This window comes from Apteryx rowi, unplaced genomic scaffold, assembly GCF_003343035.1.
Source record: "Apteryx rowi isolate R43461 unplaced genomic scaffold, aptRow1 scaffold_36, whole genome shotgun sequence".
Classification (NCBI taxonomy): Eukaryota; Metazoa; Chordata; class Aves; order Apterygiformes; family Apterygidae; genus Apteryx; species Apteryx rowi.
The window spans coordinates 3,562,206-3,578,179 of record NW_020450085.1 but is presented as its reverse complement, the minus strand read 5'-3'; the positions used below and the strand labels follow the sequence as shown (position 1 = coordinate 3,578,179).

The window sequence follows — 15,974 nt, the reverse complement described above, 5'->3', positions numbered from 1 at the left end:
CTTGGATGTATTTATCAGCTCATCTTAAACTTTCTTCGTTATTAATCACATTGTGGTGATGAGATAACATCATTTAAAAAAAAAAAAACCTGTCCAAAAACACCACACGTATAAACTTGTTGGTATCAGTGAAGTTACATGAGGGATATGTTTAGTTCATTAGGTCAAATTCTGCGCTCATATACATCTGTTTAAGTATTAGTGTTATGCAGGGCTCTCATTGGTATAAGCAAAGTATACTTTGGCCCTATAAATTCTATTTCTGGTTTCACAGCTTGAAAATAGATGTTTCCACAGGAGGCTATCATAATACAGGGGAAAAAGTTGGTTTGGCTATGATAAATAGTAAAAACCTGGGACTGGAAATGTGTTTTCCAGTTATTTAATTCTGGCAATAGCCACACTCCTCCTGTTCTGTGGAAATTTTCCCCCTTAAAGCAGTTGCAGATGGACAGAGTGTGATTTTTAGTATACATTTAGCGAGCCAAAATCTGACAGTCGTATGTGTTGCGCATGAGATTAAAACTTTAATTATCTTATGTGGCATCCAAGTTGTGAGCATCATGCGGAAGGATGGCTCAGGGTTCCTCCCCGGTTCTTGCTGGAGTCGGTGTGCTTGGTGCTCTGTGCTCTCACAGGTATAATTGCAGCCTGTGGCAGAACTACAGTGCGTCAAATCGATCTTCCTTTCTCGTGCTCCTGACAGAACTGCCAAGGTTTGCAAATATGTGTGTGCCTCATCCACATATTGTAGACATGGGGAAACTTCACTCGTGGAGAGGAGTTTTTGCACACTGCTTTTCCTTCTAACCTTCTCCGCCTGCTCAGACCTCACATTTCAGAGGCTAGGGTTTGGATCTGTTGACTGCTTCTGCCGCTGCTGCTTAGGTTCTCAGCTGGTGCAAGGTGACATCGCTGAGGTTAGCGAAGCTGCACTGATTCTCAGTAGCTACAAATCTCGTGTTGTATATCTCACCCTGAAGGTGAGCAATTTTTCCACAGATCATTAGCCAGTACTTTCAAAAGTATCTGTTTCAGTGTTAAATTTTGAGTGCTGCGTAGGTTTTCTGTACCTAAAGAATTAGGAAAATTGTGGTTTATCAGCTAACAATATCAGCCCAAAAGAATCATGGAAACATTTTTTTAAATATAGAGAAAATATCTCATTTTCTTTAGGGAGATCTGTCCCTTCCCCCCCCCCCCCCAAAAAAAAATTTTTTTTTTCTTTAGAATCTCTTCAGGATTTTTTGTTTTGTGAGATTTTTCTCATCAAAATCTCTCTGGTATGTAGGTAGCAGGCAATAAGGAATCATTAATATGTTAGACAAATGCTGGACATCTGGATTGTTGAAGGGTTTTATCATCTTTTTCTTTGACTAGCAGCTATCATTCGAAAATGCCATCAGTGTATTTTCTGTGGTAAGAAGCACTGTTAGTCGATCTTTGCCCAGCAACCTGCAAGGGCAGAGCAAACCTGAGGAGTGCACTTGCTTAACTACAGATGTCATATACAGAATACTTGTTCCTCTAGCAGTCCTTCAGTTTTCATGAGCCCTGAGAATGCAGATACAAGTATGGTTTGACTAGGAGAAAGCCATCTAATTCTTCTCTGAATGCATAAAATATACCTATTTCTACGAAGGATAAGGTTGTATTGAATGGACATCTAAATTGCTGACACAGTGGCAAGAGCTTTACATGAATGGAGTATTGTGTACAAGTTGTAGGAATGAAAGTACTTGCATATTTTGTATTGAGGATACCTGATTTCGTGCCTTTAATTTTAACTCGTTAGGCTGGGCTGCGTTGCTCAGCTGACAACCTGCAGCACTAGGGGAAGGGCGTGCAGAGGCCAGGGAGCACTGACGTTGGGGAAGGGCGGCTGTAGGCGTGGGGGCACCATAGAGCCCTGCTCGCCCCAAACCGGAGTGGCCCGAGGGGTGGTGGCGGCCAAACCACGTTCCTGAGCACGGCCAGCAAAGCCCCCAGGGCAGTGCCCGGCCTCAGTTCGGTGGCCGGCACCACTCACCAGGGGTAAACTGCTTCCAGCCGCAGGCGGCTAGTGGACATGCGGGACTCTCCAGCAGAGCCCGGCGGCGCTCGGCAATCCCTTGCAAAAGCCTGGGGGCACAAAACAAATCACTTACTGAATGTTGTAGTCCTCTCCGTTAGTCTGGAGAAGATGGAAGCCATGCTGAGCCCGAGAAGAATCGTATCATCACCAGCACTGTAAATAATTACTAAATCTTGTCCCTTTTCTTTTTTCTTTCTTTTCTTTCCTGGACAGCTCTTTAATAGGATTTGGAAGTGAGTGGTGGCTGCCAGAAATTAGTCTGTCTTTCTTCCTAATAACTCAGGATTTTTGGCGTTGTGTATGTTTAGTCCATGGTGTAGACTGTATTCCCTGTAACTTCTGGAGGCAAAAATCTAATAGAAGAGTGTTGGTTACTTTTCTACAGAGAAATGAGACAGTGCTGATTCTCTCAGTTAATTAAGTTAAGACATGGTGCATTTATACTTATCCTTAGGATCCTCTTCCAAAGGTTTACTCTGTTATTTTGCATCTGGCAGCGATTTGTGCTGGCATTGATTCTTCTTTTCACTGGCAGTGGGACAGAGAAGTAAATTAAGGAAGAAGGATGGGCCAAATGATTCACAGAACAGTACTTAGTGTCAAGAACATTTTACTTTTGTTAAGCAATGTTTTTACATACAACAGTTGCATCCAGGGTTTGTTGATGTGGACAGCTGTTACGTTAGCCAGTCCAGCCAGTGAGCGTGACCCTTGGGGCTAGGCGAAGGGCACTGGGATGTCTGAATTAAACCCTGCAAGTGTCAATGAGCAGGAGTGCAAATACCTGAGAATGTTTTCCAGGGTGCACAACAGCTGATATTTATTGTCCCCAGTTGCAAGTGGATATCCTTCCCCCACACACACTTTGGTTTTGTATTTTATAGCTGGTTCACCAAAAATTGAGTTGATGCTCTGCAAATGTGTTTTATGAAGGAAAGTTAAGCCTGAGTGAATTTGTGTCATGCTTCTGGTGGACACAGAACAGATTTAACGCATAGGAAAATTCAGTAAAATCTCAATTAGCCTGGTCCTGCAAAAGCGTACACATCTTTACGTGATGAGATCTAGTGGTCAGAAGTTGACATTGTGCTATAATTTCTTTATAATTCTATAATTACTTAAAATTACCATGATTTTCATTGGATAATAAGCTGTTGGACCAAACTACCTGTTCGTGTGGTAAATTCTTCAAAATGCTTCCTTTAAATAAGGAGTCAATGTCTTTGAAGTGAGAAGTCATGTGTCTGATGTATGAGCGTGTGGTGACATCTCACGTGGTGCAGGAGATCCAACTCCGAAACGGTGGTTCCCGGCCGGGGCAGCGAGGAGACGCGCGGGGCAGGGCGCATGCTCGTGCCGGCTCCGCTGGGACCTGCAGGGAGCAGCCAGGGCAATGGAGTGAGTGGGGAGCTGCTTCGTGCAGCACTGGGCGCTTCCAGCTCTCCCAAGGGAGGCTTAGCTACAGAAAAGAGGGGGAAAAATGGGCAAATGCCGAGCTAGCCATTGACTATCTGTCCTAGCATTAAAAGCCAGGAGCTCCAAACTGCAGTGGTCCCACTGTGGCCGAAGTTAGTGGGAACTGTTTGTGTAGTGTCTTTGCACAACTGCAGCTGCACCTGCAGGTAAACGGAAGCTGTCTGTGCTCCTGCGGATGTGCAGCTGGGAAGAGCTTTCTTGCTTGAAAGCTCTGCAGGGAGCCCTTGACTTTTGTGTAAGAATTTGTATCATATCATGTTCTTGTTAAAAGATCATATGACAATTTAAAAAGTTTAAATACATATGGGTGAGTGTTTATAATCGTGTTATTTTTCTTTCTTTATAGACCAGTGTTCAAAGATAATCAGGGAAATATTGACAGGGACTCGCGATTCTCACCTTTATTCAGGCAAGAAAGTAATAAGATTGCAATGGAAGATTTGATTAAACTAATAGCGGAATACAGAAGGTAAGAAACAGTTTTGAATTTGGTTTGAGAAGGATCTGTGATTATAAAACTGTACAGAATATTTTTCACAGCTTTTCTTTTTTTCTTTATTTAATGCAGTGTGACAAAGTAACCATATTAAATTAGTGTTTTTCACATTAGCCTATTATCTGCCAAAGACTGCTTCAGGTTGAGCTTTCCAGGAAAACTGGAACGTCATTTGGCACATAAGTAAATGTTATTATAGCCTGAAGATAATGATGTATTAAATTAGCTTCCATCAGGGGAGATGCAGGTGAAGTAACCAAAAAGAGAGCATAATTTAAAAAAAGAAAAAAAAGGAAGGGAGGGATGAAAAAACATTCTTGAATGGTTTCACCCCTCTGTGCTCTTGTTTGTTTGAGTTTCCATGACAAACTGCAGAGTGGACATTGGAAGAAAACAACTTTTCCAAATGTTTTACAGTATGTAAATTAGTGAATAGTTAGTTGGCTGGATAGTCTTTCACACAGGTGTAAATCAGGTTTAGTTCTAAAGCAGAGACATTGTTTATACCACATAAGTGACATGAGAATTAAACACAGAATTTCTTTCTGTCTGCTCTAAAAGTACCTAATAATGAATTAATCTAATGAGGTTTTCCTATTCCATTTGTATGAGATCAGATGATAAAGATCGAATGTCCACTACAGAGATTGGATCAGGCCCTTAATCTCTTGTGCTGTCTTGCTGTTACGGGAGTCTAAACTTTACTGACATTCCCCGTGCTGGATGAGGAGTTGCCGATGCTGAGTTTGCTTGTCTGAAGCATCTCCTAGTTTAGCATCCCCATGCTGGCACTTCTCAAGTTGCTTGGGCATGAGGAATATATGTCTTGGTGCCTTTTCAGCATGGCCCTTGCAGAAGCCATGATGCTGTAAGCTCTCACAGAATCCCCTTTACAGGACATTTTTTTCAGACTATAGAAAGGAAAAGTAGGTAAGTCCGTTCTCTTAAGGTTCATTGTTAGTTCATCCATTTCTCCCTCTTCTACAAAATTACCCTATGACATTGCTTCCAATTCCTGCAGGAATGCAGCCAAAAAAAATTTCTTTCCTGACATTGCATATAATTTGAATCTGACTGCCAATGGGTGTATATTAAATATGTTAAATATATGTTTATTTCTGAAGTCAGGGTCTGTTTTTCATTTTAGATGAATTCGTGTGTTGAGTCTTATCTCCCTTGTTCTAGTTTTCTAAAATGTTTTCATTTCTGTCATTGCAGAGCAGAGAAGATTAGCAAAATACAGACCATACCTGGCTCTCTGGAGATTGCAGTTGATTGTGTCCCTTTGGAACATCCAAGTATGATTCTAGTCTAGGACATTGTCTTAGACTTTTCTGCTTTAATTTGTTGCCTTGAGACAGTAGAGTCATTGCATAAAAACTGTATGCAGTTATTTGGGAAGTTGTTTGTCTTTATTTTTTTTCTTAAACCATTTTTATAAGCCAGTTTACATTTTTTTGTGTACCTGGCCAAATACACCAGTGATACAGACCACACGTACCATCTCCATGTGAGATGAAAATCCAGGGACCTCTTTCTGCTCTGCAAGGGATTAGACCAAAGAGCTAAATGACTGAGCCTCTGTAGCTTGCAGTGAAGAGCCCATCTCTGTAGGCAAAGGCTGTGATGTTCATGTCCTCTGTGAATTAGCACATAGGGGACGTGACTACCAGCAGGTTGCAAGATCACAGACTAGACAGAGAACTTCATTCAAAAGTACCTCTGGCATCAGTGCAGCAACTGCTAATATGGATTCTTCTAACTGGATCCTTTTATCCCTCCCCCACATTTCAAGGACCACGTTTCTCTGTCCCAGTGTTGTGAAAAGCTCAGGACTATTTGAATTTGTCTGTTAGAATTCAGAGCACTTGGTTATTTACAGTAGGGGATCCCTGGAGAAATAAAGATATCCATCAAGGCCTTTGCTTGTTAAGACTGTGTGTTATGTAAGGGGGCAAAAACTGTTGTGCTTGGGACTTTTCCACAGGAAAAAAAGGAAATAAATTAACAGTCACTGTTATTTTGATGTCAGTACAGTCATAGGCACATTTGTCTAGCTCATTTAGCTGCTCAAGCAGAGCAGCTGGGCAGTGTCAAGGTGGAGTTAGATTCTGTTGGGATGTAGCTAAAGAGTATTCTGTGTAGAAATAATGTGTCACGTGTATATGTTAAAATGAGTGCTCATCAGTTTTGAGACATCTTTACATAGTATTAGATAAAAATAGTTTCACTAACATTTAAAAAGCAATTTGTATTTTCAGTATTAAAAGAAACTGGTAGCTCATAGGCAAAATGGGCCAAACAGCATTGGAGCTCATCTTGTTACCTGACTTAGTATGCACTGTGATAGTATGAAGGCTTGGTTTTAAATATACATTGTAGTAAGGTGCCCAGTTCCTGTGGAAAGTCAATTAAAGTTCGTTCAGTCTAAACTGTAACAGCTTAAACAGTCCTTTGGTATTAGGAAAATTTGTCTTGCTCTAAGGCTGTAAAATCATTATAAAACTGTGACAGAAAACTTACTTGCTATAAAATTCATTGAAATCTGTGTGAAAAGTGACTTCAGTCAGCTTCGAGGGAAGCCCTTGTAACAGCAATAATTGTTCTTATAACACCTCCTTCCCACTGGAAATGTTAATCGTGCTTAGCTGGTGCTAAAATGCTTTATTGCCAAGAAAAGCCAATGAAAAGGAAGTTGGCCGTAGCTCTTGTCAAGAAGTTGCCAGCACGATTGTGCTTCTGGGGACTGACACTACTCCACATTAGCATCAATTTGCATTAGACAACAGAAGTGGGTCTTTGTTTTAATAAGGCTTTATTTACTGTAACTACGCTAAGAGCTGGAGCCAGTGATCTATCAGGAGATGTTGTCTGAGAGTGTTTAACATGATACAAAACTTCTGCCTTTTCTGCTGCATAAGGGGAAAAAGCTTTAGTATAGAGGAAGAGAAAACAGCTTTATGAAGCTTCTGCCTGTGCTGTGAGGTCCCTGACTGTTGCCCTTTGCGCTGAGCAGTTGCGGTCCCAAAGGCAGGGAAGAGGATGGCAGCTACTATTACTGATGTTTCCCTGCTACTTCAGAACAAAATACATATTAAAACCCAGAACCAAGACTCCAGTCATGCGGAGCGAGATCCTGGAGAATAGCTTGTGGCCCCGCAGTCAGTGGCAGCTCGCCTGGGAGCAAGCTGTTCAAATTGCTTTTCCTAGAAATGGCTCAGAACAGCCCCGAGTCAGTGTCCCAAACCCTCTCAGCTGCTTTCATGCAACCAGTCCTGGAGACTTCCATGCTGAGATTAAATGTCTCACGGGTTTAATGGCACAGATAAGCGTATTGGTTTGTGATCTATACCAGTGACCCTGCTGTCTGGGAGACAAAGTGCTTGTTTTCATCACTTGTTTCTTGAACTGATTTCAGGTATCCCAATTGCATCATATACTTAATCTAGTTCTGAGCCGCTTGTTTCTTCATTTCATTTACTAATTATTAGATAATAGAGAAACTTAAGAGATGCTAGGCTGTAAAGTCAATTAGAAACAGTATCACTTCAGCTGTATTGAAAGTGTCAGTGTATCAGTGGGGCTGTTAAACCACATCTCAAATACTATATGTGTCAAAGGAATTTTGTCAGCACTGTGTTGTTTAACTTAAGTGAGATAAACCATTTGAGGATGACATATTGCAGTTCTGGATTTGACCCTTTGCATGTCAATATTACTTATTCTTAGTACTATGACTGTAAAAACAAATATAACATGATGATTTTCTTTTTTGTTCTTTTGAAGACTGTGTAACTTCATCTTTTATTCCAATCAAGCCRTTTAATGACATAAAGGAGCATCAACCTACAGTGGAAGTAGAGGAGTTTGTACAGGAATCAACAAAATACTCTCGACCTTACAGAGTATACAAGAACCAAATATACATCTATCCAAAACATCTCAAGTATGATAGCCAAAAATACTTTAATAAGGTACAGTATGTGACCGATTCAGGCTGACATTGAGTAGGTGTTTATTCTGTGAGCACTCGTTGACATCAACGACTACTTGTCAGAAAGGATGGAAAAAYGGTGATGTGAGTCACTGACCTGGCTTTTGATCTTTTTCAGTTTTTTGCGATCATAAAATTTAGGTACAATTGTAATGAAATAAACTTAGGGATTAAGAAACCCTTTAAGTTGTATCAGTGATTCAAAGAGACGTAATATGGTAATAGCTTTTTTTGCACTCTTCAAAAGGGCTATATTTAATGAAGTGATGTATGCAGATTAAATGATTTTAGAGAATATTTTTATTTCTTAAATGAAACTTGAATACTACTTGCATTTTCGTGCTGATTGAAAATGAATTAAGGACAAGACACAAGTAAATGCTGGTCACTTTGTAATTTGCTTCTACACAGTTTATTTGAGGCCTAGCTTGCATTTTGCAAGTTCATCTTTGAAACATTATTTCTGATAAAATTATTGCAACTTGAAGGTATTTTAAGTTTTGATCCAGCATCTGCATGTTCTCCTAGATTTTGAAAAGAACTTATTTCACCCCTTATAGTTTGCCTGTGTTTTTATGAGTACTCCATTTCTGATCTAAATTCCAACACATTTCTGTTTTTCAGGCGCGGAATATAACAGTATGCATTGAATTTAAAAGCTCTGATGAAGAAGGAGCGAAGCCACTGAAGGTGAGCCATGACAAAAGTCTATTTGGAGAGCAGTGTTTCTAAGGACATTACATATAAAACCCAGTAATCGAGACTATACTAACCTGGAATGTTTAAAGAGTAGATGTTGTCATGCATTCCCCTGAATTTGTGCTATGGTTCTGTTTGCCTTTTGTTCACGAATCCCTCCAGCCCCGAATGCCGCTGGGCAGCGCTGGCTTTCCAACTGCTGGAGGGGAAAGAAGGAGAAAGTTAGAAAACATAGGATTTTTCAGTGCAACTTGCTTTAGCTAAAATTCACCATTCGCCAAAAATTCCTGTGGAGGTTAGGTTTCTAAGCCTAGCACCTGATTAAAAAGTATGGGACGCAAAATTAGAGGAACTTTAGTCTTAATTCTTAACTTGCTGTTGACCAAGGGCTATTGCACAGTGTTGTTGTACTGTGGTTTCCCCGTCAATGAATGACGTTAATGTCGCTTAGTAATCAAGGACCCCTGGACTGGACTGTGCTGACAGCAGAATTGTTACCTGTTGTAGCTTTGGTAACATTGAGAGGTCAGTAAAGGTATTGTGCTGTGTTGAACTGGATAAAAATGAAAGAGCTTTTGTAAAGCCTTTTGCAGAGAAGTGTGAAATTGATAACAGTGAGGAAGTAGTCTAAGGACTCTGTGTTGTTTAGTAAAATACAGGATAAATTCCATGGAATCAATAGACTTTGCTGGAAATGTGTATAAAACAAATTTCAGGTGTGAACCCTTAAAAATGCTTCTTTTAGTATTTGATCGAAGTATTTATTAATCTTTCATGATATTGAATTCAGTGTACATGCATAGTAGATATATCAAAACKAGTGTTATCAGCAGAATTTGATAATGTAATTAAAGCATGTTACTTTTATCAGTGTATTTATGGGAAGCCAGGTGGACCATTATTTACAACGGCAGCCTACACAGCTGTGCTACATCATTCCCAGAATCCTGATTTCTGTGATGAGGTCAGTCTGTTTTCTCACTGATTAAATGTCTGTTACTCCCATGTTTGCCATAATACACACAAATATAGGTAAAGAAAGTTTGTGTTACAGTTGCTTGTGTATCTGGATGGAACTATGTTATGTCGATTTACATAGTCTCACCTTTTTTTTTTTTAATCAGCTCAGTGAGTCTTTCCTTTTATACAGTGTTCGAAATACAGTTAAGATGCTGCAGAATTAATTAGGAACAGTCTAGCTCTCTAAAATGCATGTCTGGATTAATGCAAGAGTCCAGCTCTATCTCTGAACTTAAGGGAAACGGTAAAAGTTATGATGAAGGGTGGAGCCAGATGTCAGAACAAGTCCCTCTCTGAGATATAAGATCTGCACTGGGGCATTTTTTGTTGGTCCGGTGGCCTGAACAGAACGTACGATGGTGGGTAGGGGCTGCGGCTCATAGTTTAGCTGTTGCTTTGGGGGATGCAACTCTAGACCAGAGTTCATACGTTGGTCTTTGCCAAGTGTTAGTCGTACTTCATCTCACCAGGCATTTTTGCACTTCACTGACACAAAGTATGATGTCTTTCTGCAGGTGAACTTACTTTCACTTTTCAGTGACTAGCATGTTTGGGGGCATGTTAATGTGCTGTTGGTTGTGTTGTGGGTTTTCCACCACTGCTTTATGGGTAGTGATAATGCTGGCAAACACTAGTAGTTAGCCAGTGTTTGTTTTGCCAAACGTTTGCCATGATTTTGGAAGACCTTTCTCTTTCACTTAAAATTTGCTTTGATAAAGTTGCATGAGCAAGAGTAGTGGATGAAATATGACTACATGCAAAGTATCCATTTAAGATTCATGTTTAAGAATTGCGGTGGAACTTAAAGCATTACATTTTCAGAGATCTTGAACCCCCTGCTCATTTCAAGTAGTAGTTTGGATATTACCACGTCTGAAAATATGCTTGAGCAGATTACTTCCAACTTGAACGAAGAACTGAATTCAGGTCTCACCAGCTGATCTGGGTGGAAGAGGTGTGCACCTGTCCTAAATGTGCATAGTACTAATAAAAAAAACAGCAAGTGCAGTCTTGAAAATAATGTAATACATCATCAAAAAGGTTTTCTCGATCTTCATGTGTGAATGACCATTTCATATCTGTGCTTGTAGTGCTAAATTTTCACCCACAAGCTGATTTAACATGGGAAGCATTTACCAACAGTTCCTAAACCTTACTTTAATTATAGGACTAGCTTGAATAAGCATTCACACTTCCAAGGGGTCTTTTTCATTAGTTCTTATGGTAACATGTTTTGATTACTTTGTATTTTTATTCCGATAGGTTGTTAATATCTCAGCTCAACTCTGTAGGGGTTAGTGGGTGACATGATACACGTTTTCCTGGATGGGATTTGTGGGATTTAAGACTGACTTGAAATCTTAAATAAAAGCTGATTTTCATGTCAGCCTTAATTTTTGCTTTGTTTTTTTGCCATGAAATGACAATGAAGCAATAGCAGAGATTTGTTTTTTATTTTGAAAGTCTTGAAAATATGAGAATGGTGACAGCTAGTTACAGCTGCTGCTGCTTACTTCAGAGTAGGGTCTTTCACTCTTTAGTTCTGTGCTCTTTCATCTTATGCTCTTTCCATCATAAATGCAAATATTCTTCCATAAGACAGAAAGGGGGAAAAAACCTGTTTAAGTAAAAGTAATAGCTGATCATCCTAAACAATTTCCTTAAGAGAACATCTGTTACCCAGGTAGCCACCATGCAGACAAACAATTGCCAGCAAAGGCAGGCTGTGCCTAGATCTCTGTGTAAAAAGAGATGTCACTCATTTAGACTATCTCTGATGCCTGGTTTAATTGATTTTTAAGCTAAAGTGAGGTGTAACATTTTACATTTCAGGTGAAAATTGAACTTCCCACTCAACTCCATAAGAAACACCACATTCTGTTTTCATTTTATCATGTCACCTGTGACATAAATGCAAAAGCTAATGCCAAAAAGAAAGAGGCTCTGGAAACACCAGGTACCTGTAGTAGAATTACTTTCAATTCTAAATGTAAATGATGTGCATTCAAATAAGGATTTCGGAATTTCTGGCTGGATGTTATTGTCTTCCTTTGAGCTTGAGGAGCCTGTTTTTCAGAGTGTCATACTGATTTGTTCTTGTGCGCAGTGGGATACGCGTGGCTGCCTTTGTTGAAAGATGCCCAGTTAGCTTCCCAAGAGCATAGTGTGCCAGTAGCAAGCAGCCTGCCTCCCAGTTACTTAAGCCTGCAAGAGCCTGCCAGTGGAAAGGTATTAATTCATACTTCTACATTATTCAAATGGCACAGAGCACTTGTTTTCACATGATTTACCTGAGATCAGGTTTGCGTTTTCACTTATCTGGAAGTATAAATGATAAATAGGGTATCTGTTTTAGACTGTTCATGGGCATATCATTGACCTAATGTATGTAATGATCTGTGAACCATACATTGCTGATTCGGGGGTGTATGTGTGAAAAGTGTATTTTATAACTGTGTATTCTTTAATATTATTACCTAATTTCTCCAAAACTTGGAGAGGTGGTCAAAAAGAACTCTCTTCACAAGTTCAGGCTGTATTACATTCATTCTTGGTTGACATGGTCACCAGGCTCTGGAGTGAGATTGTATTTTCCCACTGATACTGTCCAGTTTGTGGGGGGGTTCTGCCTCTTTGTGTTTGTTTTACTATGTCACAAGGACATAGATCTGGGCCCTTGCATGGTAATGTCGATGGGCTTGTGCTGAAATGCTGGTTTGTATTGCACCAGTTCTCTAGGTATTTATGAAAGTGCAATAGCCAGCCCAGTTCAGACGTGCGCGTGTGCAAAGCTATACAGTAAAAAGTGATGCAGACTTGAATAAGCAAGAAATAAATGGAGTTTTTTTGTCTTTTAATAGCAGATCGGCAGTGATATAAAATGGATAGATAGTGGGAAACCACTTTTCAAGGTGTCTACGTTTGTTGTATCGACAGTAAATACTCAGGTAAGCTGAATTTCCTCTTAGCTCCGTTACCTGCTTACCAGCCGAAAGTGTCAAGGAATTGCTAAATAATGCTTTCTCTCAAATCTTGTATGAATCTATTTGCCTAACATTTAAAGGTTATTTGAATGTAGGAGGGCAAGAAGACAATGATAGAGAACACCCTTTAAGGAAAAAGATAAATTTTTAAAGATGATAATAACAGAAAATTTGTAGAATATCAGTTTAAACAGCATGAAAATAAATAGTGAGCGCCACAAAGAAAGCCTGGGCATTGAAGGCCCCTAGACTGTGAGGAAAAAGCTCATTGCTCAGAACACTAAAAAAGGACTGGAGAAAGCACCTAGAAATACGTTGTAAGAAGCAAGCTGTGCTGGCTGATCGGTTGGGCTAAAAAATTTAATCTGTCTTTCCACACCTTATTTCTAAGGCCATAGGTACCGAGCGTGCCCTTTGGTATCACACGGTTGCTGTATCACACAGTTACTTTGGTATCACAAATTGCTGAAACCAATTTATTGAATTCTAATCCTTTCTATAATATGCATTAATGTGAACATTTGTTTATCATTTTAGGATCCATACCTGAATAACTTTTTCCATCAGTGCCAAGAAAGGGAAAAGGATTTCTCCCAGCCCCCTACCTCAACCTTTATCAATTCTTGTAAGGTAAAGTAGCCTGCAGTAGAGAACTGTGCTGTAAAATTGCAGTTAGGGCTTTCTCACAAGTGATCCATTCTGCACAATTCTAAACAAGGCACAGATTTACCAGGATTACCAATTGGTCTGTGACAACTCCCTTCAGACCTGCTTGGTGTGATGGATGTATTATTAGTCGCAGAGCTGTCTCCCATCCCTTCTCTCACTTAGAGCATGGCTGCATCCTCAACTTTGATAATCTACCCTATGCCAAGTCTCAAATCCCATTAAAGGATCATGTGATGTTGCTCTAGGAATGTCCAGAAAAGGAACTGTGGCCTGTAGAGCTGCAGTATTCCTGTTCTCTCTTGCCTCAGATATATTGCAGCTTACTTCATACTTGTCTCTTCACATTTTCACTCTAAAAACTTGAATGTCACTCAAAGGGCTGTTTAGGCTATTCTGCATGTCAAGGATCTAAGGTCCTGGTTGCCTGTCAAGTTCTGAGATCAGAAACATACCCTTTCTGCAGAGATGAAACAAATGAGCAAGAATTGCGTTAAATGCAACTGTATTCAGCAGAGGTCAAAAGCCGTAGCAGTACATAGCAGTAGCAAGCAGATTAGAAGAGCAGCAAGAAAATTTAGTGCCAGGATGCTTGACCTATTCTTGAATGGCTGAATTCAGAGTTAGCGCTTTGCAGTCTGCTTACTGAACTTTAACAGGAAGAGAAGCGAGACGACTGGAGAGTAGCTGTGACATTTATTATATCACAGCAGTAGCCTTGACACATAATATACATGACTTCTATTATTTTTCTTTGAAGTCTAATAACTGGATATTACCATTATGAGGTGTTTTGCCCCTTTCCTTTGTTGTTATATTTTCCTATTTCAGCGTACCTTAAGCAGATCTTATAAAGCTGTTTGAAAAAAATAATTTTGCCTTAATGTTTCAATAAATCATTACATTCTCTGGGCAATTTCCTAAAGGTGGTGACTGATTTTATTGATAGATGCAGGTAGACCTCAAAGGGATTGCTTTGTTTTTAAATACTGTCAGTTAGTGCTAGCTGATTTGAAGAAATGATTAATGGATATCTTTAAAAATCAAAGCATCAGGGTTATACTTAGATGTTATACCTCAATCAAATAAAGTCACTAACTGCGATTTTTCAGAAAGCGAAAGAGCATATGGGACAAAGTTTAGGAATCCATAAAAGCTCCAGAACTTTCTAGACAGGAAGCTAGTTATCTAAACTGCTAAAATTTCACTGTTTTTTACTTGCTATTTTTGTTTACCTTTTTAAAAATTCAGTATTTTTATTAAGGGCTAGAGATAATGTTTTATGAGACAAGGGATCAACTGTGCAATATAACCAAAGAATAAGAATTTTTTGCTGAAGTATTTTGACTTTTATTTATAAAACACTAATAACCTTTGAAAAAACTCTGGAATGATTTGGAAATGACTGAAAAATAAAACAGGGAGGGAGGAATTAAAAAGATTATTTTTTAATTAAGATCTTAATGCTCTCCTTGATCAGAGAAGATGGTGTAATGTCAGTTCAGTCAGGTTAGACTGTAATACTACCTTCTATCAGTGTGCTTTTGACATAAATATTTTATCTGCAACAAGTTCAGTTCATCAGCTCTCAGCATAGAAGGAAGGATTTTTTTTTTGAATGTTAAGAAATGAATGTCTTTTTTTAATTCCAGGTAGGACAAAATGTTGGAATTCTGAAATCTAGACAATGCATAGAGTTGTGTGGATGGTCTTGTTTAAAACAAGCTCCATGGGGGACTGGTCCTCCACCAAGTTGCCCTGTTTTCCTACTGCTATAGCTCCAGTGACTACGCTACATCTTACCTGCTGATGAAGCAGCGAATCAGCTTTCATTGTTTGGTGGTTTGTGTAGGAAATGTTTCATTTTTCTTCCTTATGTCCATTACAGAATTTGCTGAGGATCGAGAAGATCCATGTAATTATGAATTTTCTTCCCATAGTCCTGAATCAACTCTTCTGGGTTTTGGTGCAAAACAGTGATGATGAAGTTACAACAGCTGTGACCAGGTATCTGAATATTTTCTATATGGGGAAGAGAATTCATCTGAAGCACAAATGTAGATGTTAGTCCACCTAGAGCTGCTTTTATTAAGGCTGACCATGGCATTTAGGTTTCAGAAGAGGAACTCAGCTTGCTAAGAATGCCTGCCTCCTAGCCTAACACAAATCTTTGCAAATAATTCAGATGACTTAGAAGAGCATGAGATATCACGTGATTGACTGATATCAACCAGGAAACTATTGACCATGGTGGACATGCCTCTGTAATCTGAGGTAATCATAAGTAAAGAAAAGGACTCATTCTCCAGGAGCTAAGTGGTTCCTGATGAAGCTGAATATCAATTCTGGTTTTTGTTTGGGTTTGAAGATGTGGAGTTCCTCATAAAAAGAGCTCAGCATCTTGCAAGGTCCAGTGCAGTCAAACAATCAGGTCACACTCTTCTGGGGCGTTTTCTAGTTAGAGTATTTGAGCAATAACTGAAAAGCAATGGAAGCATTATCCAGTGAGCTAGCAAAGAGCTGGAGTAATTTGAGTCTCACCTCTCACATAATGAGACTGTCTTT

General features: G+C 39.5%; 1 protein-coding gene across 10 annotated transcripts in view; it reads left to right on the top strand.

Annotated features, from left to right (window-relative positions):
- Positions 1-15,974, top strand: part of DOCK10 (dedicator of cytokinesis 10) — a 166,114-nt gene that overhangs the window by 100,871 nt on the left and 49,269 nt on the right. For 9 of the 10 annotated variants that reach the window (XM_026073062.1, XM_026073063.1, XM_026073056.1 and 6 more), the window contains exons 15-24: positions 3,897-4,019; positions 5,265-5,344; positions 7,833-8,020; positions 8,665-8,730; positions 9,611-9,703; positions 11,593-11,716; positions 11,867-11,988; positions 12,621-12,707; positions 13,281-13,373; positions 15,298-15,416. In XM_026073062.1, the coding sequence (XP_025928847.1) occupies positions 3,897-4,019; positions 5,265-5,344; positions 7,833-8,020; positions 8,665-8,730; positions 9,611-9,703; positions 11,593-11,716; positions 11,867-11,988; positions 12,621-12,707; positions 13,281-13,373; positions 15,298-15,416 (1,095 nt within the window). The remainder of the gene's footprint in view (positions 1-3,896; positions 4,020-5,264; positions 5,345-7,832; positions 8,021-8,664; positions 8,731-9,610; positions 9,704-11,592; positions 11,717-11,866; positions 11,989-12,620; positions 12,708-13,280; positions 13,374-15,297; positions 15,417-15,974) is intronic. The other variant, XM_026073059.1, reaches the window with a different exon arrangement.